Source organism: Leptonychotes weddellii, chromosome 6 (assembly GCF_054177405.1).
Source record: "Leptonychotes weddellii isolate Sample4059 chromosome 6, ASM5417740v2, whole genome shotgun sequence".
Classification (NCBI taxonomy): Eukaryota; Metazoa; Chordata; class Mammalia; order Carnivora; family Phocidae; genus Leptonychotes; species Leptonychotes weddellii.
Window position 1 is genome coordinate 84160924 of NC_138374.1, and position 26816 is coordinate 84187739.

Below are 26816 nucleotides of genomic sequence, written 5' to 3' on the forward strand. Positions count from 1 at the left end.
TCCCTGCTCAGCAGGGAGTCTGCTTCTCCCTCTGACCCTCCCCCTCTCATGCTCTCTCTATCTCATTCTCTCTCTCAAATAAATAAATAAAATCTTTAAAAAAAAAGATTTTATTTATTTGAGAGTGAGAGAGAGCATGAAAGAGTGGGGTGAGGGTGGGGTGAGGCACAGAGGGAGAAGCAGACTCCCCACTGAGCAGGGAGCCTGATGTGGGGCTCGATCCTGGGACTCCAGGATCATGACCTGAGCTGAAGGCAGATGCTTAACTGACTGAGCCACCCAGGTGCCCCTTCAGAATATTCAGACTTATCAGATTCTATGTGTGTGAAGACAGTTTGGTCATCCTTCCCCCAGATCTGCTGCTCCTCCATTTCCTGTCTCAGTAAATGGTCATTATTCTTTGGCCAGAAATGAGAGAGCAGTATTTGACTATTCCTCATCCATGTCTCCCCCTACACCTAACCAATTATCAATTTTCATCTATTCAACCTCCTATTTTTCTTCATATCCTTTTTCCCCTTCTCCTATTGCCACAAACTCAGTTCAAAGGGACCTTAGTTTTTTCTTCTTTTCTTCTAATCCATTTTTCTCCATACTTCTGCCAGAGTAATTGTTCTTAAATGCAACTTTTCTCATATCACTGCCCAGCTTAAAATCCTTTAGAGGTTCCTCTGCCTTCATGATTAAAAATAAAGCCCCTGAGTGTGACTACCAGAGTTCTGCATTACCATCTCTTGCTATGTGTCCAGCTTTATTTCTTGACATGCCTACCCTCTTGCCACCTCAGTTTCCAGTCAAGTGCAGTATTTCTTGTTCCCAGAACTTGACATGTGTTCTTTTACTACTTTGCTTTAGGATACTCCCTGTCCCTGGAACACTCTGTCCTTCCTCCTTACTTGACTCACCACAGAAGGCTGAGCTCAATATCTTCTTGCCCCTTCCCATGTCTAAATCCGTTACCCATCCTGTGTGTTCCCATAGCCCTCTCTGGTCATCTTCCTCATGACATGTATCACCTATGGAAGGAGTCTATGTGCCTGTCACCCTCAGAATACAGCGAACTCCTTAAAAGCAGAGACCCAGTCTTATTTAGTTTTTCACCTATAGCTGGAACAGTACTTTCATACAATAGTTGATCAGAGACTATTTTTGGAATGAGTTATAGACAGTGCATAGAAAGGATAAGTGGTACAAGTGTCAAGAGACTTGACTCTAGACCACAATATTCTCCACTCAGAACCTGGTGACACCATCGCCTCTGTTTACTTATCCAGAGGGGTGACTCATAGCAGTGATGGAGATATAGCTTCTCATGTGAGAAGAGGATTCACAGTGAAGTTTTTGAAAATCTACAGGTGTCTGGATCAATGAGCCCAATTTAATATAGGCAGAAGACACTTTTATTGGGAATTCTGGGGGATTTGTCTTAAGTGGTTTATCCTTCAGGACAAATTCAACTGTGCATATGCTTTTGCTTCATCCATAGCAATTTTGAAAAATACCCTCAAATGATTGAATAAATAGGGTAAGACATTAAGTAGAGCTCTTTATTTGGAAAACATGGAAAGAACAGAGTGAAGGAATAGAGAATGATAAAACAGAGAGGCCAAAAGAGATAAATGAAAAATAATCATGGAAACTACACACATATACAAATCCAAATAATCCAAAACAGTAGTCAGAACTATATCCTTATACCAAAGAGGAACTGGGCTTTCCCAGCCCAATATTTCCTTAAATTAACGTCTCCAGCATGCATGTAATTCCAAGATGATAAATGAGTGCTCTGCTTTGAAAAATGGTGAGAGGATGGGAACTGAGTTGCCCAGAAAGGGTAGAGATGAGTCTGTGGAAGCTCTGGATGGTGGGGAATTGGGGACAGATGATTGAGCTGGGGTTATATTGCATATATTGAGTATATTGAATATATATATACATATATATGTGTGTGTGTGTGTGTATATTCATTAATTGAAACTCTGAGAAACCAAAAATCATGATTCCAAATATTTCATAGTATCATGAAAGTACAAATGCATATAAATATGTTAGTTTCAAATATAATTCCAATGTAAATAAATATTTAATCTTGAACACAATTCCACAAAGTTGTATATGTGGAACTTGGGCCCAACTTCCGTTAAGTCCAATAGGTTATTCATTTGAACCTCCTTTAATCTTGACTCTTAGAGGAAGTAATTGATTGCCAGGAGCAAAAGTGGTGAATCTGGAATATGGATCCAGACCTAATTCCAAATCGAGAGCTTTAACTAGAACTCCACAACCTTCTTAAAAAACTCTAGGGAAAATCTCCTACCCACCCCCAAAAAAATGCTGTTCTGTCACATTAAATAAAATAGTTTATTTTAAAATAGAATTGTACACATAGATAATAATAGTATCCAACTTTACAATCATGCCCACTCCTATACATTCTCTCTACTCTATAAAAACTCAATCATTTTAATTATCCATATTTTCTTCCTATTCTCTGTCAATATGAATATGTGATTCTACTAAGAATATAGTTTCTTAAATGTAATTTTAGTGGATATCAATAATTTAGCTGTATCAATTCAAATATGCTTTTAAATACTATAAGCACATGTTCTGATTTATTTGGAAATTTTTTCCTTAATTTTTATGATAATGCTAGAAATAAAAGGAACCCTTAGATTTTGTTGGAATGCAATAGATTTCCCGGTTTTAAAATTGTATACTAAATATAAACAGTATGCAAGATACCTTATTTTAAATATATAAGGCATTTGTATTTTTGTAGCAAACTTAGCTTTTTAGGATAGAAATAACCATTTTATTTAAGAACATACTTTTGGTGTAGAGGAATATTATCCTCCTCCCCTTACTAACAAATTTATAATAACAATAGAAGGAACTTCTAAAGAACTTTTATCTGAGAAACCCAAACAACTTTCAGATTGTAGGCCATTATTCCTCAGTGCTTTAATAGGGATAAAATAAAAGCAGATATGCTGAGTTTACAGGAATGTGGCTACAAGTGTTCTCTGCACCTGAGCCCTGATGAAACCAACCACAAGCAAGGTCCCCATCAAATTCCACTTTGTAGTTGTTAGCTGTGAGTGGGAAGTCACCATAGTTTCCAGCAAGAATTCATTTGGGAATTAAGTTTAATCAAGACCGGCTTGAACTGACATCACATGTTTGTTGCCTGGTTTGAGAAGTTGAGGATTATGATCTGGATAAGAGTTTCCAAGATCATGGAGAAACTGTTTCCAATTTATCAGAACTCTTTCAGGTTGTCTTTCAGTGACTGGAAGATCTAGGCAAAATAATTCATTTTCTTCTTTTTTTTTTTAAGATTTTATTTATTTAGAGAGAGAGCATGCATGCTTTTGGTGGGGGAGGGGAGAGGCAGAGGGAGAGAGAGAATCCCAAGCAGACTACACACTGGGTGTGGAGCACAGCCGGGCGGGGGCTCGATCCCACAACTGTGAAATCATGACCTGAGCCGAAACCAAGAGTCCCACACTCAACCAACTGAGCCACCCAGGTGCCCCCATTTTATTCTTTAAATAAATTGGAAAACGTTAAAAACCATTAAAGGATCAAAGAGGCTATATGGCTCAAAGTACTATATTAAAGATGCACAGACTGAGACCCAGAGAGATTAAGGGCTGTGCCCAGTTTTAGGTTCTTGGATCAGGAGTTGGCCCCCAAGGTCCTGTTGAGTTGTCTTTCCACTAGGGTGGGCCCTGAAATTTTGCCTGAATATCTATTATCAAAACAACATGAGAAAAGGATTCTTTCATTTTCAACTCTTTCTCCTTTCTGCAGCTTCGTTGTGTTGAAGATCTTCAGACAATTCAAGTGATTAAGATTTTAAGATATGAAAAGAAAGTGGCAAAAATGTGCTTTTTAATGATATTTATCTTCCTTATCTTTTGGATGCCTTATATCGTGATCTGTTTCTTGGTGGTTAATGGTTATGGACACCTGGTCACTCCAACAGTATCTATTGTTTCATATCTCTTTGCTAAATCAAGCACTGTATATAATCCGATTATTTATATCATCATGATCAGAAAGGTAAGTGTGGTAATAAACACATTGTTTTCACCATGTAGATGTGGTTGTTGGAAAATATAATACTTTTTATAGAGATTATTCAGGACATCTTCAATGATAAAATCTAAATCAAGAATTTTATAGGAAAAAGTGTTCAGGAATAAATGTAAGATATTCCCAAAGAAAATAATAACAATTCTACGATCTACCAAAAGATCTTGTTAAGTAAAATTCTATTAAAGTTAATATTTAATTCATCAGGGAACATTTTATGTCTAGTAATAATAATAGCCACAAAGTTTAATTTACTTAAAATTCTTACTGTACTATGGAGGTTATACCCATTATCTTTCAAAACACCATGAGATAGGCACTAATATTTCTTACTTTATTTATGAACTATAACACAAGTTCAAAAAACTCAAATGACTTGCCCAATCCAGGAATTGTTGGTGCCTGGATTCCAATCTGGTTTGCTTGAACACCAAAGTCCATGCTCATAGCTAACCACTTAGGGTTACAGGTACCATTATTCACATGCCACAACCAGTGTGTAGCTCAAATTAATTTGGTTCCAGAAACTCCTCTAGATCTAATGGGAAGCTTATTATCTGTTTTTGTGGTAGAAAGGTTTTGACTTGATGATTGTCAGTCATGACTATGAGAGCCCCCATTATGATTGCCGTGAAGCATGAAGCTAAGCCTCTAAGTTACAAAGCTTAAATATAAGAGAACTTAGAAGTTATAAATAATGGCTAATTACTACATTGAAATTTTTTTATTTTTATTTTTTAAATATTTATTTATTTTAGAGAGAGAGAGCGAGAGAGAACACGAGGTGGAGGGACAAGGGGGCAGAGAGGAGGCAGAAGAGGGAGAGGGAGGGAGAATCTCAAGGAGACTCTGCACACTGAGCCTTGAGCCCAGCTCAAGGCTCAGTCTCACAACCCTGAGATCACGACCTGAGCCAAAACCAAGAGTCTGATGCTCAACGGACTGTGCCACCCAGGAGCCCCTCCATTGGAATTTTAAAGTAACAGGTCGGAATAACAGGCAATAATAGCTACTCTGGCTACTAATGCTCAAAAGTTTGGAATAAGAGAGCATTTCTTCAATTAACCTTATAATGTTCACTGCTAAATCTCCCTCTTCTTACTTTCATATGGTTTCAATCTCTATTCACTGATGGTCTTTCTCTTTGATGATGCCTTCATTTATCTATTTACTTGAACCCAGAGAATTTTAACTTGGAGTCTTTAAAATCTGAGAATTACGTGAAGTGGCTTCAGGAGAGCCATGAGAACCCCTGAAATTAGTCATAAAACTTTTTAAGAATATGCACATGTGAATTTTTCTGACAAGATAGTTCATAACTAATTTTTTGAGGATGTAAGGGCTTCATATTTTAAGAAACAGTACTTCAACAGGCAAATAATTACATTTAAAATATATTACCTAATAATTATTTTTTGGGTTCTTTCTCTGGGCCAGTGGGCCATATGTCAGTTCTTTTAAAAATTTAATGTGCATACATCACACCAGGAGAGACTGTAAACAAAAGTGCATATTCAGATTTGGTATGCCTGGGTGGCCAAGATTCTGCATTTTAACAAGCTTGCACGTGGTCCACATGTTTCTGGTTCAGGAACACACTTTAAACAGGAAGTCTAAAAGACACAATAAACTAACAAACAAAAATAAACAAATAAATAAAATAATGGTCCTTATCTTCAAGGAGCTTACCATTTATGTGGGAAAACATATTTTGGCATACTTTAACCCTTATAATAATGTATCTTTAGCACTTAACCTGATATAGCAAACACTAGTTTGATGAACAGATAGTCTCAAGCAAATATTTTTAAATGTGAGTATAAAATAAATACTAACTTGTGTATAAGTGAGGTTTAAAGAAGACAGAAATCAATGTAGCTAGCTATTGTATTTCATTGATATTTCCTGATCTGGAAAAGCCCATGTATTAAACTTTTATTTTGCTCTGAACAAAGGGGATAAAAGTTAAATTAAGTAACTTTTTATTTATGTTTTATTGGTCATGATAGACTATTGTAACAAATGACTCCACCATTTCAGTGGATTAACAAGAAAAAGGTTTTTCTCATTTATTTTTTAAAAGATTTATTTATTTATTTTCCAGAGAGAAAGAGAGCACATGCGAGAGCACAAGTTGGGGGAGGGTCAGAGGGAGAGAATCTCAAGCAGACTCCCTGCTGGGTGCAGAGCCCCCCATAGGGCTTGATCTCAAGACTCTGAGATCATAGCCTGAGCCAAAACCAAAAGTCAGAAGCTCAACTGACTGAGTCACCCAGGTGTCCCAAGGTTTTTCTCATTTATATCCTGGTCCATAGTCCACTGTATTTGCTGGAGGACAGGGGATCTGTCCCATGCAGTTCTGTAGGAATCTAGGTTCCTTCATGTTGTGATGTTATCATCTTCAGACTTGACCTCTAAGGTCTTGTAGGAGGGGAAGAGCAGGGAGGAGCCCCTGAAAGAGAACTGAGAAATATGGTTCAGTGTTATACCCAGGACAGGGGGAGGATCATGGGTATTGGTGAACACTAGCACTCTCTGCTGTAGTATTTTTTCTCCAAATGGTTTATAATCTTTATAGAATTAAACTCTTTACCTAATCAAAGGAACATTAGTGAGTACAGCAGACTGTAAACTCTGCAGGAAGGGCCTTGTCAGTCTTTGCTGCCCACAATATTCCCAAATTGTAGCACAGTGGCTATTACCTTGTAGACGCTCACTGAATATTTGTGGAATGAATTAATGTTCAAATTCCTTAAAGAAACAGATTTAGTTGCCCTCATAAAAGGTGCATGCAACTTGAATCCATAGAGATTATAAGGTATTGTAATAGTCCTATATGATTTTGTTAATAAGAATTATAATAATAAAAACCATAAAACTCCAGGATTATTTAGGTACATATGAGCATTGCCACCTAACCCCACACCCACCCCAGCTAACAAATAAAAAAGAACAACCAAAATTAAACTCAACTAATTTTATTGAATGTTAATCCAGATTAAGGGCCAAATTTTTACTTTATATTCAACTTTATTTTCTCTCTGCCCAGTTCCGAAGATCTCTTTTGCAACTGCTATGTTTCCGACTGCTGAGATGTCAGAGGCCTGCTAAGGACCTACCAGCCAATGGGAGTGAAATGCAGATCAGACCCATTGTGATGTCACAAAAAGATGGGGACAGACCAAAGAAAAAAGTGACTTTTAATTCTTCTTCCATTATTTTTATCATCACCAGTGATGAATCACTATCAGTCGATGACAGTGACAAAACCAGTGTGCCAAAGGTTGATGTAATCCAAGTTCGTCCTTTATAGGAAGGAATAATGGTAATGAAAGATGAGGCCTCCTACTGGAAACCACTTCTAGACTTCCATTTTAAGGACTGTTTTGGAATCCCCATTCTATGTAATATTTTGGGGGAGGAAAAACTTTCTTCTGCCCTAAAAGTTTCTTCTGCCTGGTGTAGGAATAAAATTGACATGAGACAGATTAACAGGAGAAAAAAAACCCGAAAGTTTAATTCTGTGTGCACGGAGTCCCAATAATAAAATTGAGACCCAAAGAAATGAGCAAGACATGTAGCTTTTACACATTTTAAACAAAGAGACATAAATCTATAAGGAATTGACAGGACAGGAAAACTCATGTTTGGGAGCTTCGATCAGTAAAGAATTCTAAATGGGATTTGGGCTGGGTAGTAATTTAGTAAAAGTAAGGTTTATTTATGTAGGTTTTTTCAGCCCTCAATTCTCTCTCTCTGATGATACAGATGTCTCTCTACCCCCTGCTTTAGGGAGGTACTTGTCACACAAGAGATTTCCTGCTTTCAGGGGGACAAAGGAAGGTCAGACTGTCTTTTTTGCACTTGCTGTTTCTTAAGGAAGTTTAATTCAAAATTGTGGCATATTTTGGGGCAGCCTGCCCTGGGCTCCCACAATATCAACAGAACTTTTGTGGCTCAGCAGGAAATCTGATTTGCCCATATGCTTTCTAGTCTCTGGAAGCAACTGAGCAAGACAATTGTTTTAATTCAATGGGTGCTTTCCATAACAAAAAACCACTTATGGCACAAGATGGGCATCTGGCACCATCAACTTCTTACATGTTGAAAATTTTCATTTTGAATATATTTTTTTAAATGACACTATTTTCCAAGGCACATAATACAGTTTTCTCAAAAATACTTAGCTGTATTCACAGCTCAAAAATGGCTGTAAAAATAACTTTGTATCATACATGTGTGAAATCACTAGGAAATCTCAAATTTTCTGTAGTGTTGGATCCTATTCACAGTCACATCCTCTTTTTGACCAAATTTATCAAAGAGACAATTCCAGGGTGAAAAAGAAAATCAGCACCTTGGCTTCCTCTGAAAAAAAAAAAGACTTGCTGTATGCAGTATGATATAGAGGAGCTTCAAGATGAATAAGCAAGGTGTTATCCCTCAAGCACATGCTCTGAGATTAGTAAATAAATCTTCCCCCATTTCCTAGGCATTTTTCAAACTCTTGCTTCTATACTATATTGTATAGTATATAAGCAATGCTGCTAAGCAAGCTCCAGAAGGAATATTAAAAAGCAACCCAGGAAAGAAAAGGTGGTGAATTTCAAAGTAATCATGGAGGCTAGGGAATCATACATTAGCAGGGGATGTACATGGAAAGGATGTGTTGATGGCCGATAAGTATTTCCATGTTTCATTTCAAACATAACTCGGCAAGATTATCTTCTCTTCTTGACAATTTGCCACAATTTTGCCAAGAGTTTTGGGTTTAGAAAAGGAGTTCCAAGCAAAAAATTAAACAAACCTACATTTGAAGGGGATGAAAGTAAGTGTAAAACTGTACTCATAAAATGTATTATTTAATCCTTTTTGCTCTTCAGTCAGTCTACTGGCTAATCAATGGTCAGTGTTAGTGAAGATGCTATTTTCCCATGAGTCATTGTTTAGACTACACACAGCTCATTAGAACTCAAGGATTTCTTTAACTATATAAAAAAGAAACTGAACCATTTAATTTTATTGCTTAGTTTTTATTTCTTAGATGACTGTCCTACTGGTGTAGCATCTTCATGATTAATCATGTCTGAAAGACTTCTGAGTGTTTCAGTTGCTCAACTGAAGAAGGAAGAACCAAAGAAAATGTTTTCACTAAAAGAACTTTTCAAAATCAAGTTTATCGCTGGTTAGTAAACTGCTTCTTGAGAATCTCAAATGGAATAATTTCTATAAAAACTGTCTTCCCTTATTTCCTTTCCACTCTGTTGTATATATCGATGTTTAATTTGTAAATAAAACTCTTATTCTTCACTTAGTATGGCATTAATAGCCCCCCCCTTTTTTTTAATCTTCAAAAGGTAATACTGGCCTTTGAAGACTGTGAAATAAAATTAGTTCATTTTGTAACTCTCTAGAGTGCCCCAAATTCCTCATTTATACTTCCAGTTTTAGTAAGTGAAGCTGAGCTCTATGCTGGATAAGTTCCATCCACGTGATCAAAACTGTACTTAACATGTTAGGCAAATCATAGTTTCTAGTCCTGGGTGTTAGGAGTCAGTCCTATTGTGACCTTAACTACGTCCTTGAAAGAGAAGATGTGATCAATGTCTTCCTTGAGGCCTCTGGTGCTTTACTTTTTGAGAAGTGAAAGAGATCTTCATCATTGCATTTTTATATTTAGAATGACCACATCTATGTGTAGTGTTGTGGGAAAGCTGTGTTTTGCAATTTAAACTGTAGCTTGGGGTTGGTTCCCCCCCCCAATAATCACAGTGAACACACAGAGAAATTCTATACTGAATTTAATTGTAAGCTGACATATATTTTTCAATAGTGAATTAAAGATGATGATAGAAACATGGTTTTGATCCTTAGTTTTAGTTAAAAAGAAATCCATTTGCCACTTCAGAATCTTTATATCACCTGCTAATGATATCGGGATTTTTTTCTAGTGACTCCATAGAGTTTGCAGGGAAACATGTCCTGTTATCTGGAAGGAAGTGAGCCAGTCCCATGGTCTTCTGAAGTAGTGCAGGGGTCTCAGTGACATGGAGCTCATAAATAGGTAGGTACTACCAATGGCTATCAGTGCCCCAAAGAAAAAGAGTCCTTTGTTTATCACCTGTAAAAAGAGCAAGAAGTCTCATTTTATTTGTCCAGAGATAAAGATCTTAAAAGACTTCATTCTTAAACAACCAAGGAGTATACAATGTCTTCTTTGTCCTTTAACCTAAAACAGCAATTTAATTGCATGATCACTAGGTCAAGACCTACAGTGGTTGGTAAGGTCAGGAATTTGGAGCTTCCTTCCTCTGTCTCTGTCCTCTCTCCCTTCCCAGAAATAATTGAATCCATTGTTCTGTATAATGAATTCTTAGCAGTCTGCCTTTGTATAGCCATAAACACACACACAGTTTATAAAAGGAGTTATAGTGCTATCTTAGAAGAGTACTGTGCTGAAGCCACAAATGATTCAGTCACTGCTCAGACCCTGCACAGAGTCTCCATGAGAAGAGTGATTGGCTTGGTGGCATTAAGTGTCCCGCATTCTCACTGCCTGTCACTGTCTTTCCCCTATTAGACTTTTAGCTCCTTGAGGGCCGGGGTCCTATTTTTTTCATCTTTGTAGGCATAAATCTAGATTCCTTCCAATCCAGTCTCCACACAGCAAAGCATTCTTTCTTTTTTTTTTTTTAAAGATTTTTTTTATTTATTCATTTGAGACACAGAGATACAGAGAGAAAGAGTGCATGCACAGGTGGAGAGGCAGAGGGAGAGGGAGAGGGAGAAGCAGGCTCCCCGCCGAGCCAGGAGCTGGATGTGGGGCTCGATCCCAGCATCCTGGGATCATGACCTGAGCCTAAGGCAGACGTTTAACCATCTGAGCCACCCAGGTTCCCCCAAAGCATTCTTTCTAAAATCCACACCTGAGTCTATTAGTCTCCATTGGTCTCCTTGCTTCCCTCGAAATAATATTCAAAATGCTTGAGGTCCTTCTTGCCATTCCAGCTGCACCTCCGGCCATTCTCACACATCAGGGCTGCCTTCCAGGCCCACTGAGCCCCACCCACCCCGGCCCCTTCCGTTCTCCTCCAAGGCAGTTGTGCCCCTCCACGGAAGCTGTCAGCCTACCCCACCAGCCTCTGAGCTACAGGAGGAGAGGGGCTGCTGCTTATTCATCACCATGCCCAGCTCAGTGTCTAGACATTGAATAAAATGATTTGCTGAATGAATAAACTTGTTAGATTTTCAAAGTCAAAGATCAGGAATCTGAATGTCTATTTCCTGGCATCTCTGGGTCAGCTGCTTAAAATGAACATGTTATGGCATTAAATTGGAATTAGATTATGTTTTATAAGTGATTCAATTCTGTCCAGTTTTACAAATTATACCCATAAAGATATTGCATGGAGCAAAATTCAGTTGCTAAATAGAAGTAAAAAAATCACATTGCTAAAATAAAGTAAAACATTTAGAAATACTAGCATCAGGGGCGCCTGGGTGGTTCAGTTGGTTAAGCGTCTGATTTTCTATTTTGACTCAGGTCATGGTCTCAGGGTTGTGGGATCAAGCCCCACGTCAGGCTCTGAGCTCAGCGTGGAGTCTGCTTGTCCCTCTCCCTCTGTTCCTTCCCCCACTTGTGCTCGCACTCTCTCTCTCTAAATAAATGAAATCTTAAAAAAAATAAATAATAGCATCAGTTTCTTTTTTGAATTTCTTCCCTTCAGAAGCACCCTCTCCCTCTCCCCCTCTTGCTTGCGCTCTCTTCCTTTCTCCCTTTTTGTAATTTTGTTCGTTAGGCACTTTACCCTCTGTGTGCCAGGACAGTTTTTATTTGGAAGCAAACATTTGCTGTCTATCCCATCGTTTCTGAATCTGCCTGAAGACCAAACCGTAGCACGATGAACTTCGACTTGTTCTGACCTTCTTCTGCCAGCGCCAGCGCAACACTGCCTCATGGTATCTTATTCTGGAAAAGGTGACCTGTAAGGATGTTTAAAAAGTACTCTTGTGATTCTTTAATGGCTAAACAGAAGAATAAAATGAGGAGGTGTCTTAAATCCAGACCTTACCATGGTATAGAGAGGGACAAAGGTAGATGGCATAAGAGCATGAAGAAATCTTTCCATGTTCTTTTGGAAGACGAACCACCTCGAGTTGACATGTGCTCTCATCTGCAATAACGTAGGAGTCTTAAAGAACACCTCCAATGAATGACGTTTATTTCTTTTCTACAACATGTTCCCATTCACTGCAAAGCTGGACACAGTGTAGTCAAATTCGTATTTCCTTAACAGTCATTTCCAATCCCTTTTAGTAAAAGTATAAGTCGTTACCTTGAAAAGGTTGAGCAACTGCTTTAAACCCGTTAGAGAACTCTATTCTGCTCATGGGGCAATACGGGAACTCCATTTCACTGAAAGGTTTGTTCAGCCAGATCTGGGGATAGTCTGTGGGACCAAAGATTTGACTAATTGCCATTGTTTCCTGTCTGGTTTGGGATCTTCATGGCAAGAAGGGATCTTTGAAGCTGTGTCTGTCTTGACTTACTCCATACTGAGAACAAATATTGTGTTATAGCTGTCTTGTTTTTAAAGACACATGCAAGTTACATCAGCGAAGACTTTCAGTATCCTATAGAACTTCCTTCACCACATATGAAACAATTCTGCTCACACTGAAATCCACTTTATCTTTTTTGTCTAGTTTTTTTTATTTTTTTCTGTCTTTTCTTTAAATTTATCTTGTAGGATTTTTCATTTGATCATTTAAAAAGTTTAACCGTAACTATTTGTTGTGAATTTTTCATGTGACTGACTCAAACTGTAATTGTGTTTTTCTTCTGAGTATTAATCCTCTGACCATGAATTTCTTTGGTATATACATATTTTTTTTCGGTGCATAAGGCCTCAACGGATATTATAAAGCTACTCCAAATTTGTAGCTTATAATGTTAACAGTGTTAAGGTCATTTAATGTTTCTTAAATCTTCCAAATATGTTAATACATATCAAAATTATATTTTCCTTAAAATAAAATATTCCTAGCTCTACCAAATGTCTAAGGTTTGAGCCTGTGAATTATCAGTGATTGAAATCAGAATTTTGTCATCTTTGTTACCTCTTAAATGTCCCTAAAATGTAGATGGACATGATGTGTGTGGGTCATTGTCACGTCTACAGTCACAATCCACCCATGTGCAAGGAATACTGTGTGTGTGTATTCTTTTTGTACCTATTCTTGTTTGGCATGTTTGCGATGGGGTGGAGCAAAGAAAAATTAAAGAACATTTGTGACTTCTGGGGAAGATTGCAGAGTAGGAGGATCCTAGGTTCATCTCATCCCATGGATACACCTAGATAACAACCACATCAGTGTAAAAAACCCAGAAAAATGACCCGAAGCTGGCAGAACAGACTCTCCACAGCTAAATACAGGGAAGAGGTCACATTGAAGAAGGTAGGAAGGACAGAGACACAGTCAGGAGCCACAGTGACCCACAGGACTATCCGTAGGAGGTAAGGGCACTGCTGTCATGGAGAACGGAGAGCAGGAGGCCCCACGCCAGGCACCCTAGGCATAGGGCACCCACACTGAGAGGACAAATTCACATAAAATTTGGCTTTGAAAACCAGAGGGGCCTAACTTGGAGAGTTCTTACAGTCAGTGGGGCTTAACACCTGGAACTTCAAAAATCAGAGGGCTCCGCTGGGAGAGACCTGGAGGGTGAGAGGAAACTGAATCCCCACCCTTAAAGAGACAGCACAACAAACAGAATCGCTGATATACAATATAGTATAGAAGCAAGAGTTTGAAAAGTGCCTAGGAAATGCGGGAAGATTTATTTACTAATCTCAGAGCATGTGCTTGAGGGACAGGTATCTTTGGGAGGCTTCTCCAAGAAAAAAAGAGCTGGTGCATGCCATTCCCTGCCCCACCCATGGACACTTGCCAGAACCATGGCAGCACCAACTATCTCCACCTACCTTGCTAACAGCACACCTACCCCCACATTCTCCTGCAGATCTGCCACTTCCAACACACCCTTGGCAGAAGTCCACCCAAAGCAGTGCCACAAGCCTGGCGGTGGCAAGCAGCCCCAACAGGGGTCAGCACCACTCCAAAGTGACTCCTGCCCTGGGGAGAAAGAAATATAACCACACATACCAGTCCAGTGGCAGCCCCAGCATTGGGCTGAGGGCAGACATCTGATCTGAATGCAGGCTCTTCCCACCAACAAAAACTCAGGGGACAACGCAGGGAGAGTGCCCTGCAGTTTGATGGTATGACAGCCCTGACCAACACCTGGTCTGACTCAACTCAACTCCAAGGTAGTCCCAGCTTGGCCCACTAACTACACAGGGATAAAACCCTAACCACAACAGGCAAAGACAGCTTCTGCAGATGCTTGGACTGAAGGCAAATGTGGCTCAGCCACAACAGTAGGGCACAGGCAACTAACATAAGAGACTCCCCTGGAGCGCCAGGTTCTGGTGAACAGGAGACACTGCACTGCAGGGCACCACAGAACCTCTTCTTCAAAAGGCCACTACTTTCAAGAGCAGAAGATGTAGCTCACTTTCCTAACACACAGAAACAGATACAGCGACTTAGGCAAAATGAGACAGAGGAATAAGTCCCAAATGAAAGAACAGGACAAAATCGGAACAAGAGACCTAAGTGAAATGGAGATGAGTAATATGCCTGATAGAGAATTTAAAGTAATGGCCATAGAGTTACTCACTGGACTTGAGAAAAGAGTGGAGGAACTCAGTGAGACACTCAACAAAGAGATAGAAAACATAAAAAAGAACAAATCAATTTGAAGAACTCAGTAACTGAAATTAAAAATACACTAGAGGGAATAAATAGTAGACTAGAGGCTGCAGAAGAATGGATCAGTGACCTGGAGGACAGAGTAATGGACAGCAATCAAGCTGAACAGGAGAGAGAAAAAAATAATAATAAATGAAAGTAGACTAAGGGAAATCAGTGACACTATCAAACATAAGAATATTCAGATTATAGAGATCCCAGAAGGACAAGAGAGAGAAAAGGGGGGCAGAAAATTTATTTGAATAATAGCTGAAAACTTCCTGAATCTGGGGAAGGAAATGGATAGCAAGATCCTAGAGGCACAGAGAGCCCCCAACAAAATCAACCCAAGAAGGTTCACACCAAAGACACATAGTAATTACAATGGCAAAAAGTAGTGATAGAGTATCTTAAAAGCAGCAAGAAAACAGTTACATACAGGGAAAACCCCCTAAGGTTATGAGTTGATTTTTCAGCGGCCAGAAGGGAGTGGCATGATATATTCAAAGTGCTGAAAGGAAAAACTTGCAGCCAAAACTACACTATCCAGCAAGGCTATTATTCAAAATATAAGGAGAGATAAAAAGTTCCCCAGATAAACAAAAGTTAAAGGAATTAATGACACTAACCCAGCCCTACAAGAAATGTTAAAGGGGACTCTGAGTGGAAAGGAAAGACCATAAGAGTAAGAAAAGTAGGAAGCACAAAAGCAGTAAAAATAAGTATATCTATATAAATCAGTCAAGAGATTCACAAAATAAAAGGATGTAAATATACCCATATACCTAAAATGTGGGATAGAGGGAGAGGAGTAAAAAATTAGTGCTTTTAGAATGGGCTCAAACTTAGGTGACCATCAACTTAATATAGAATTCTATAAGCATTCTTTGTTATATATAAACCACAAATGAAAAACCAGCAATAGATATGCAAAAATAAAGAGAAAAGAATCCAAATATACCACTAAGGAGCCAGCAAACCATAAGAGAAGGGGGCAAGAGAAGAAAGGAACAGAGAAGAACTACAAAACAACCATAAAATAAACAACAACCTGGCGATAAATACTACTTATCAGTAATTACCATGAATGTAAATGGGCTAAATGCTCCAACTAAAAGACACAAGGTGATAGAATGGATAAAAGAAGTAAGACCCATCTATATACTGCCTACGAGAGACTCATTTCAGACCTAAAGACACATGCAAATTAAAAGTAAAGGGATGGAAAGGCATTTGTCATGCAAATGGAACTGAAAAGAAAGCCAGAGTAACAATACTTCTATCAGACAAAATAGACTTTAAACAAGACTGTAACAAGAGACAAAGAAGACATTATATAATCATAAAGGGAATAATCCAACAAGAATATAGAACAATTGTAAATATTTATGCACCAACATGAGAGGACCCAAATACATAAAGAAGCTAATAAGAAGCATAAAAGAAGTAATTGATAGTAATACAATAATAGTACGGGCTTTAACATCCAACTCACATCAGTGGATAGATCAAACAAATCAGCAAGGAAACAGTGGCTTTGAATGACACATTGGACCGGATGGATCTAACAATATATTAGAACATTCCATCCTAAAACATATGGAACATTCTCCAGAATAGATCACATATTAGGGTATAAAACAAGTCTCAATAAATTAAAAAAGATCAAAGTCATACCATACATCTTTTCTGACCACAATGTTATAAAACTAGAAATCAACCACAAGAAAAAGTCTAGAAAGAACACAAATACATGGAGGTTAAATAACATGCTACTAAATAAGGAATGGGTCAACCAAGAAATCTAAGAGTAAATCAGACAATGCATAGAGACAAATGAAAATGAAAACACAATGGTCCAAAATCTTTGCAATTCAGCAAAGCTGTTCTAAGAGGGAAATTTATAGCAATACAGGCCTACTCCAGAAGCAAGAAAAATCTCAAACAACCTAACCTTACACCTAAAGGAACTAGAAAAAGAAGAACAAATAAAACTCCAACCAGTGGAAAGAAGGAAATAATAAAGGCTAGAGCAAAAATAAATGAAAAAAGAATTTAAAAAAATAGAACAGATCAATGAAACCAGGAGCTAGTTCTATGAAAAGTTCAACAAAATTAATAAATCTTTAGTCAAACTCATCAAAGAGAGAGAGAAGACCCAAATAAACAAATCGGAAATCAAAGAGGAGAAATAATAACTAACACCACAGAAATACAAAGGATTATAAAAAATATTATGAAAAATTTTGTCATATGCCTAGAGACATATAACATCACAAAACTGAATCAGGAAGAAATAGAAAATTTGAACAGACCAATTACCAGCAAAGAAATTGAATCAGAAATCAAAAAACCCTCCACAAACAAAAATCCAGGACTAGATGGCTTCACAGGTCAATTCTACCAAATATTTAAGGAGTTAATACATATTCTTCTCAAACTATTCCAAAAAATAGAAGAGGAAGGAATGCTTCCAAATTCATTCTATGAGGCCAGCATTACCCTAGTACAAAACCAGATAAAGACACCACAGAAAAGATAACTATAGGCCAATATTTCTGATTAACGTAGATGCCGAAATCCCCAACATAATACTAGCAAACCAAATCCAACAACTTAAAAAAAAATCATTCACTGTGATGAAGTGGGATTTATCCCTGAGATGCAAGGGTGGTTCAATATTCACAAATCAATCAATGTGATACATCACATCAATAAGAGAAAAGATAAAAATCATATGATCATTTCAATAGATGTAGAAAAGGCATTTGACAAAGTACAGCATCCATTCATCATAAAAACCCTCAACAAAGTAGGTTTAGAGGGACTATACCTCAACATAATAAGGGCCATATATGAAAAACCCACAGCTAACATCATAGTCTGATGAAAAACTGAGAGCTTTCTCCCTAAGATCAGGGACAAGACAAAGATGTCCACTCTCACCACTTTTATTCAACATAGCACTAGAAATCCAGTTATAGCAATCAGAGAAGAAAAAGAAATAAAATCATCCAAATTGGTAAGGAAGAAGTAAAACTTTCACTATTTGCAGATGACATTATACTATATATAGAAAACCCTAAAGACTCCACCAAAAAACTACTAGAACTGATAAATGAGTTCAGTAAGGTTGCAGGATACAAAATTAATATACAGACATCCATTGCATTTCTATACACTAATAATGAAGTAGCAAAAGAAAAAGTAAGAAGACAATCCCATTTACAATTGCACCAAAAATAATAAAATACCCAGGAATAAATTTAACCAAGGAAGTGAAAAACCTATACTCTGAAAACTACAAAGCATTAATGAAAAAAATTGAAGATGACAAACAAAAGGAAAGACATTCCATGCTCATGGATTGGAAGAAAAAATATTGTTAAAATGTCCATACTACCGCAAGCAATCTACACATTTAATGCAATTCCTATCAAAATACCAACAGCCTTTTATGCAGAACTAGAACAAATAATCTTAAAATTTGTATGGAACCACAAAAGACCCCAAATAGCCAAAGAAATCTTGAAAAAGAAGAATAAAACTGGAGGTATCACAATCCCAGACTTCAAGATATAATTCAAAGCTATAGTAACCAAAACAGTATGATACTGACACAAAAATAGACACATAGATCAATGGAAGAGAATAGAGAGCTCAGAAATAAAACCACAATTATGTGGTCAATTAACCTTTGACAAAGGAGTCAAAAATATGCAATGGGAAAAAGATAGTCTCTTCAACAAATGGTGTTCGGAACACTAGACGGCCACATGCAAAAGAATGAAACTGGACCACTTTCTTACACCATACACAAAATAAACTCAAAATGGATTAAAGATCTAAATATGAGACCTGAAACCATAAAAATCCTAGAAGAGAGCACAGGCAATAATTTCTCTGATACTGGCCTTAGCAACATTTTTCTAGATATATTTCCTGAGGCAAAGGAAATAAAAACAAAAATAAACTATTGAGACTACATCAAAATAAAAAGCTCCTACGGAGCAAAGGAAACAATCAACAAAACTAAAAGACAACAAAACCTACAAAATAGAAGATATTTGCAAATGACGTATTTGATAAAGGGTTAGTATCCAAAATATAAAGAACATACATACCTCAACATCAAAAAACACCAAAGAATCCAATTAAAAATGGGCAGAAGACATGTCTTCTCTAAAGAAGACATACAGATGGCCAACAGACACACAAAAAGATGCTCAACATCACTCATCATCAGAGAAGTACAAATCAAAATCATAATGAGTTATCACCTCACACCTGTCAGAATGGCTAAAATTAAAAACATAAGAAACAACAAGTGTTGATGAGGATATGGAAAAAAAAGAACCATCATGCACTGTTAGTGGGAATGCAAACTGGTGCAGCCACTGTGGAAGACAGTATGGAGGTTTGTCAAAAAATTAAAAATTGAATTACATATGAATCAATAATTCCACTACTAGGAGTTTACCCAAGAATATGAAAACACTAATTTGAAAAGATATATGCATTCCTATGTTTATTGAAGAATTATTTACAGTAGCCAAACTATGGAAACAGCCCAAGTGTGTCCATTGATAGATGAAAGGATAAAGAAGAGGTGATTTTATATATAGTATATATATAAAACGAAATTTTAGTCAGCCATAAAAAAAGAATGAAATCTTGCCATTTGCAACAACATGGATGGACCTGGAGTGTATTAGGCTAAGTGACATAAGTCAGTCAGAGAAAGACAAATATCGTATGATGTCACTCATATGTGGAATTTAAGCAACAAACCAAACAAAGAAAAAAGGAGACAAACAAAAAAACAGACTTAACTACAGAGAACAAACAGGTGGTCACCAGGGGAGAGGTCGGTGGGGGGATGAGGGAAAGAGGTGATGGGGATTAAAGAGTATATTTACCATGATGAGCATTGAACAATGTATAGAATTGTTGAATCACTGTATTCTATACTGAAACTAATATAACACTGTATGTTAATTACACTGGAATTAAAATTTTAAAAATTTTGTTTAAAAAGAAAAGACTATCTGTTAGACTATCAGGAATGATCTCATGGAATGGAGCCCAACCCCCTCACTCACCTCTATGTAATTGTACATGGACAAGTCTGAGATCGCGTGGTCATCTGGAATTCTCAATCTTGAATATTCAGGAAGACACATACCTAGGAGCCAAGTTGAATAATACATTGTTTCCAATACAGTCTATGAAAATGTGCCGTCCTCTACACCAGTCAAATTAAATGGTGTATACTCTACCACTGTTCTAATCCTTTCAAACTTTGGGTAACCAGGCTGAATGACCAATAATCTATGAATACTGAACAATAACACACAAGCATTTCCTATTGTGATTAAATAAAACTTATGATAAAGTTAATATAACATATACTTGTTGGTTAGTCAATCATTATTTTCTTTTTTTTTTCTTTTTTTTGAAATATATTTTTTTAAAGATTTTATTTATTTATTTGACAGAGAGAGACACAGCGAGAGAGGGAATACAAGCAGGGGGAGTGGGAGAGGGAGAAGCAGGCTTCCCGCTGAGCAGGGAGCCCGATGCGGGGCTCGATCCCAGGACCTGGAATCATGACCTGAGCCAAAGGCAGACGCTTAACGACTGAGCCACCCAGGCGCCCCTCATTATTTTCTTTATTTCACAAATGGAGAGCAGCTCATAGAAATGATGGTCAGTGACCCCTCCCCATGCAGTCCCGCTTAGAATCTTCTACTCTCCTTTATGTCCTTTCTTGCCACACCATCCACATTTATTTCACTGTACCGAAGACACCTTATCAGCTAACCATCAGTTCCATCATTATTCTGCGATCTCCCAGAGGTAGGCCTCATGTTTTATTCATGTCCGAAATCTTAACCACGTAAATGGTAAATACTGAATAAATGTCTGATAAATGAATGACTAACCAGTATAACTCTCACAAGGCCAATCCACACTAGTTATTAAGGATGCCATTTCAAAAGTCAGAGAACCTGGCTGTCAGTCCCAGATCCAACACTTGTAGCTATATGAGTTTGGGTGAGTTACTCTAAGTCTCTAAGCTTGTAAAACAGGGACAAGAATAGTACATATGCCCCATGTTTTCCATGGAGACTAAATGAGAAAATGGATTAAAAAATATAGCAAGATACCCAACACATATGAAATGTTCAGTAATGCTAGTTGAGTCTCATTGTCATAATCAGTATTGTTTTATCTTTGTTCCATAGTAACCAAGACTGTGCTGACAGTATGTTCTGACATATGAACCCTCCATCCCCTCCGTCATGCCTATCACATGCAGATCAACCCCACCAGGGCAGGGACGGGAGGAAACAAAATGCCTCTGGATCCGGAGCATCTGAGCAAGATGACCGGAAAAGGAAGGCAGAAAACCAGAAGAACTTTACCCTGGACCCTCTAGTCTCTTCTGATCCAGACACCAGTGTCCAAGGACTTCCTAAAACACCATCACAAACATTTACTGTGAACTCACTTTGTGCCAGACTTTTTTTAAAAAAAGCTTTACTTAGCATAATACACTCTAGTTCCATCCACATTGTTGTAAATTGTAAGATTTCATTTTTTGATGGCTGAGTAATATTCCACTGTATATACATATATATATATGTATATATATGTGTGTGTATATATATGTGTGTGTGTATATATATACCACATCTTTATCCATTCATCTGTCAATGGACACTAGAAAGTATTATGTTAAGTGAAATAAGTTAATCAGAGAAAGACAATTATTGTATGATTTCACTTTTATGTGGAATTTAAGAAACAAAATAGAGGATCATAGAGGAAGGGAGGGAAAAAAAGTAAGATGAAATCAGAAAGGGAGACAAACCCTAAGAGACTCTAAACTATAGGAAACAAACTGAGGGTTACTGGAGGGGCGGGGGTAGGGGGATGGGGTAACTGGGTGATGGGCATTAAGGAGAGCATGTGATGTAATGAGCACTGGGTGTTATATGCAACTGATGAATCACCAAACTCTACCTCTGAAACTAATAAATAAAAGAGCTTTACACAAATAATTTTACTTCATTTTCACATCTCTCTGAAGTTAGTGTTATTGTCCCCACTATATAGATGGAAAAGAAAAAAAAGAAAACCCAAGACTTCAAAAAGCTGAAACGACTTGCTCAAGGTCTTACAGGCAAGTTGGCGAGTCAGGACTGGAATCTGGGTGTAGACTTACAGCCAGTTCTCTACATCTATCCCTTACCTGAACGAGGTTTAAATTCACAGGTAGCCTTTGAGACCACGGATGCCGAGAAGCAGTAACAGTTATCCAGGTCTCGGGCTATTGTTAGCAACTTATGGTGTACATTTAATTTAATTTAATTTAATTTCCACATTACATATAAATATCTTAAACTCCAGGATCCGTCAAATCAATATATCTGGTGGAATCAGTTTTAACCAAAGGCAAATGGAAGTAGCAACTGCAACGTTGATAAGGCAACAAGCAAGAAAGCAGTGGAGCTCCTGCAAGTGTTTCTGGGGCGGGGGGGGGAGGGATGCAGGTGCAGGTTCCCCAGATGGAAAGGGAGAGCAAGGAGTGTATTCTGAGCAAACGTTGGTCCTGGGAACGTCTTTCTTTGTGAGGATCACTGCACAGACCTCCAGGTACAAACCTTAAAAGAAACTATGTTTCGGGCGCCTGGGTGGCTCAGTCGGTTAAGCGGCTGCCTTCGGCTCAGGTCATGATCCCGGGATCCTGGGATCGAGCCCCGCGTCGGGCTCCCTGCTCTGCGGGGAGCCTGCTTCTCCCTCTCCCTCTGCCTACTTGTGTTCTCTAGCTCTCTGTCAAATAAATAAATAAAATCTTAAAAAAAAAAAAAGAAACTATGTTTCCCTCTCTAGGTGCTCCTTGTCTGAGTAGGTACCGGTGGCATGGGCTGCTAATAGAAAAATTTATAATCCTGAACAGGAAAAATGCATCATGGGTTTGCCCTCCTCCAGGGTCAGAAATAGGTCCACAATTAATCAGCAGGGCTAGTCCATGTCCATTTGACAAATTTTACTTACTAAGGTCATTGTTGAATTTATCCATTAACTCATCAAATACCAAGCAGTCTTCAAAGCCCTGAAATAAGAAAAAATAGGGAAAAATAAACTGGAAATAATGAAAGCTTCTGAGCAATTTTGAACAGACTTCCCATTGATGAGTATGATTCGTAGGATGTTTGCCTTCAACCAGCACACAGCTGCTTAGTCACGTATGGCATTAAATTAGGATCATAAATGACCCTCAACTGCATACCTGATGGTTTGTCTTTGCCTAATGCATATTGATTATAATGATTTGGAATTTGATCAAAATTTTAAATTACTCTTGTAATTTTGATGGATTCCACTGCTTCTTTAAGAAGCAAGAACAATTATATTGCTCTAACATGAGTATTCGAATCTTATTTAAACTATTCAGTCTTTAAGCTTCACATTTAGAGAAATTAATGACAGGCTAGAACTCTCATATTAATTTAGTTCCTTTAAACCAAAGATTAGAGCAAATTTCCAATGTCACGAAATCCACAAAATTAACACTATTTGGTAAGGTTTGACGCTAAACGCAGTGGGGAAGAAGAAAATCAAAAGCTAGGTTTCCTGCTTTCTAGGAATTCAAACTATAGTTTTAGAGACAATATAAAAAATGTAAACGTTAAAAAAATCTTTTTCGCATCAATTATAGAGATTACATCTGAAGCCAATAAATATTCTTGTCAGCAATATAGACTATTAATGCTACAGGAAGTTAGAGATGCAAAATACCACATAGGCTGAGATAATAACACTTTTAAATTCTTTACTTAATTCATTCATTTATCCCCCAAGAACTTCTATGGTGTAGGCACTATTGAAAACCCATTTTACAGACAAGGAAGTAAAGGTAAGTTTAAGTTAGTTGAGCAAGAACATTCTAATAAATCTTGGAGCCAGGATTTGAACCGGGCCTTATACTGCCAGAGCCCAGGCCCTTACCCACTATCCTAAAATTGGTGTGTTCTTAGGTGTTTGTAAAACAAAGTGTTTAGACTACTTTGCGGAAAATGTAAGTGATTAGATTTATAGCCTATTTACACTTGGGATAGATCCCGATCACCAAAACATTAAAAGGCTGTGATTATAAAGCTATTAGTTATCAAACACACACAAAATAATTGTCTGTCTAGATAACTATTTTAGGATTCCTTGAAATTAATGTTTCATATTTGAGCACTATTTCTTTTCAGAAATATATTTTTCTAGCCAGAACAATAAAACTTCCATGAAAGCAGTAGTATTCAACATCAAATCTATTTCATAGTCTTCTTCAACTCTGTCAACTGCATTTTCCTTTCCCTTGGAAAGAAAAAGTGGAGAAAACAACAGACAGTTTGGGCTCTTTTTCTTTTTTGAGCCTAACATTTATATATTTATGCATAATCTCAAAAAAAATTTTTTTAATTAAGGCTTGAATTGCTGACAGGTTCCCAAATTTCAAGCTATCAATATATTTTCTAACTGCACAGAAAACCGTCTTCTGCATTATTGCTTTTTCCTATGTGAAATTACTGGATCAAGCAACCCAAGACTTGACTATAGCTGGTGATCAATCTAAACAGCTGGTAGGATTGTGGAATTGATTGTTTTCTCAGACGTTATGTGGGGATAGTTTTAGGCATGATTGTTATTTACGATTTTTTGGTTGAGACTGACTTACTTTAGGAGAAAGGACTTACTGCATTCATTCCTTGCCCAAAAAAGGGCACAATGGCGTGAGCTGCGTCCCCCATCAGCACACAGTGTGACTTCAGGTGAAAAGAAGAGCACTTCACAGATATCATGGGCTGTGCCGGCAACAGGAAAAAATCTTGTACCAGGGTTTGCCTTCAAAGGGAAACAACCAGAACATAAGCACCTGAAGTTGGGTATTAAATCCTGCATAATTCTTTCAGATGTACTGACTTCATTACCATTGGATTTTATTGAGAAACACACAAAAATGCCAGAAAGAAAACAGGAAAAGGAGAAACTGAAGTTTCTTCGAGTTCCTGAAATTCCATTGTTCTAATTGCCTGTTTTGTTCTCAACAATGTTAATCACATCCAACCAGGACAAGTTTGACTGCATCTCAAGAACTCGAAATGCGTCTGTGTTATGTGTCATGAAATTTTCTTATCAGGCGTGCAGGTCACGCAATTTTCAACTGTTCTGTTGTGTTTTAGGTTTTAGTGGAAAAATTGAGACGTGGTGCATCTGATTAAAGCCACACACACCAAAAACTAAAATGAACGTGACTTTACATAGATTTGGAAGCTAGTGAGCGTCAGGCATCTACAGAGGATTTGTGGCAGTTGTAAGTAGAGAAACAGTACATACCCTCAAGAATTTTAAGTCCGGTTGGAGAGGCAAGAAATAACCACGAAACATAAGGGGTAAATTGTGGCGTGCAGAGATTTCTCAACATCAGAGAAAGGGAGATCAGTGCACACTGAGTTAGCAGGTAAGGATCGAAATCGACCATTTTAAAGAGAGCTGCTGTGGGCTGGCAGTGGGCCACCCCTTTTATATAGTTGGTGCATGTCACGTCACAACTGCCCCCCAAAGGTAGATGTCCTGATGCCCATTGTAAAGATGAGCGATCTGAGACTCAGGGAGTGAGGGGCAGAAGCAGCCTTAAGTCTCACTTTCTGCAGCACTGTGCTGCCTCCATGAAAACCCTGCTGGAGGTGGGGAGTGAGCTGGATTCCAGGTGGGGGCAGAGGTACTTAGTGAGACCCAGTGACAAGACCCTGGGGGGGGGGGTGGCATTGACAGGAGGCAGAGGGGCCGTGGGTCATAAACCAGACAGCTAACAAGCTAGCTCCCAGCTGGGGGGCTCTGTATGTGCCAGGCCCTGTGCCGAACGATCTATAGGCAAGAACTTGTCCTGTCCTCTCAACACTCTGGGGCAGGTACCACTATGGATCGCCATGTTCCCAGGAGGGCCCTGTGAGCTAGGAAAGCGAACCCAGCTAGAAAGTGAGGACCCCAGCTCGCATCTGCTGCGCCTTGGACCTGTGTGCCCACCAGCAGAGGGAAGCACAGCCCCACTCTGCAGCACACCAACCTCCAAGGACCTGAGAGCCCACACAGGAGGCAGAGAGGCCTGGGGACGTGGGTGACTTGTCTTTCCCAGGGAAACTGGGCCTGCCATGGGGTTTTCAGAATTCCCACTCACAACACAACATCCACTTTAGACTTTGCTCTAAGGCAGGTTTCCCGTCCAGGACCAGTCACATTTCATCCAAACGGAAGTAACCTTTATTGCAGCACCTTTATTTAGATTTTGAGTAGCTCAAAGCAGTGGAGAGAAAGGCACACTTGCACATCTTGAAACTTACTCTCCAATTAGAGGAATGGAATCTGGAAAGTACTTCTGGAAGAAATCCAGCACATCACTGCTGGTTACAAGTTTTTCAAACTCGTCAAAGGGCATGAACAAAGTACACGTGAAAGATCTGTTCTGCGAGAAGGAGAGGAAGAGTGTGAGAGAATGTAGTCTCAGGTTCTTGCTGTGGCCGAGGGACACCTGGCAGAAATGTCCAGGCCAGCAGGAAACACAGCTGGCTTTCTCCCCTCACTCCCAAAGAAAAGCCCCCCAAGTCCCAGGTGCTCCCCAGCTTCTCGCTTACTAGAATTTCTACACGGTAAACCTCAGCCATTTCACCAAGCAACCACTACCCTCCTTAGATTACTAATCGCAAACACTACCCTCCTTATATAACTAATCGGCTGGTTGGATTGAATTTCTCCTCACTTTTCCTGTCTCTTCTTCCTCTTCAGATAATGTTACGAGGCACTGGACCCCAGCATTGCTGCCAAGGGACAGAAGAAGACCA

At 38.4% G+C, this 26816-nt stretch overlaps 2 protein-coding genes across 2 annotated transcripts in view; one reads left to right on the plus strand and one right to left on the minus strand.

The window, feature by feature from the left end:
* OPN3 (opsin 3) overlaps positions 1-9415 on the plus strand; it is a 44151-nt gene extending 34736 nt beyond the window's left edge. The window contains exons 3-4 of the mRNA XM_081824498.1: positions 3817-4068; positions 7151-9415. Of these exons, the coding sequence (XP_081680624.1) occupies positions 3817-4068; positions 7151-7414 (516 nt within the window). The 3' untranslated portion in view covers positions 7415-9415. The remainder of the gene's footprint in view (positions 1-3816; positions 4069-7150) is intronic.
* A 470-nt stretch (positions 9416-9885) lies between these two features.
* The window catches only part of KMO (kynurenine 3-monooxygenase), a 69300-nt gene continuing 52369 nt past the window's right edge, over positions 9886-26816 (minus strand). Inside the window, 8 exon segments of the mRNA XM_081824497.1 lie at positions 9886-10088; positions 10091-10222; positions 12025-12084; positions 12174-12275; positions 20019-20101; positions 22981-23038; positions 24675-24822; positions 26319-26440. Of these exon segments, the coding sequence (XP_081680623.1) occupies positions 10020-10088; positions 10091-10222; positions 12025-12084; positions 12174-12275; positions 20019-20101; positions 22981-23038; positions 24675-24822; positions 26319-26440 (774 nt within the window). The 3' untranslated portion in view covers positions 9886-10019.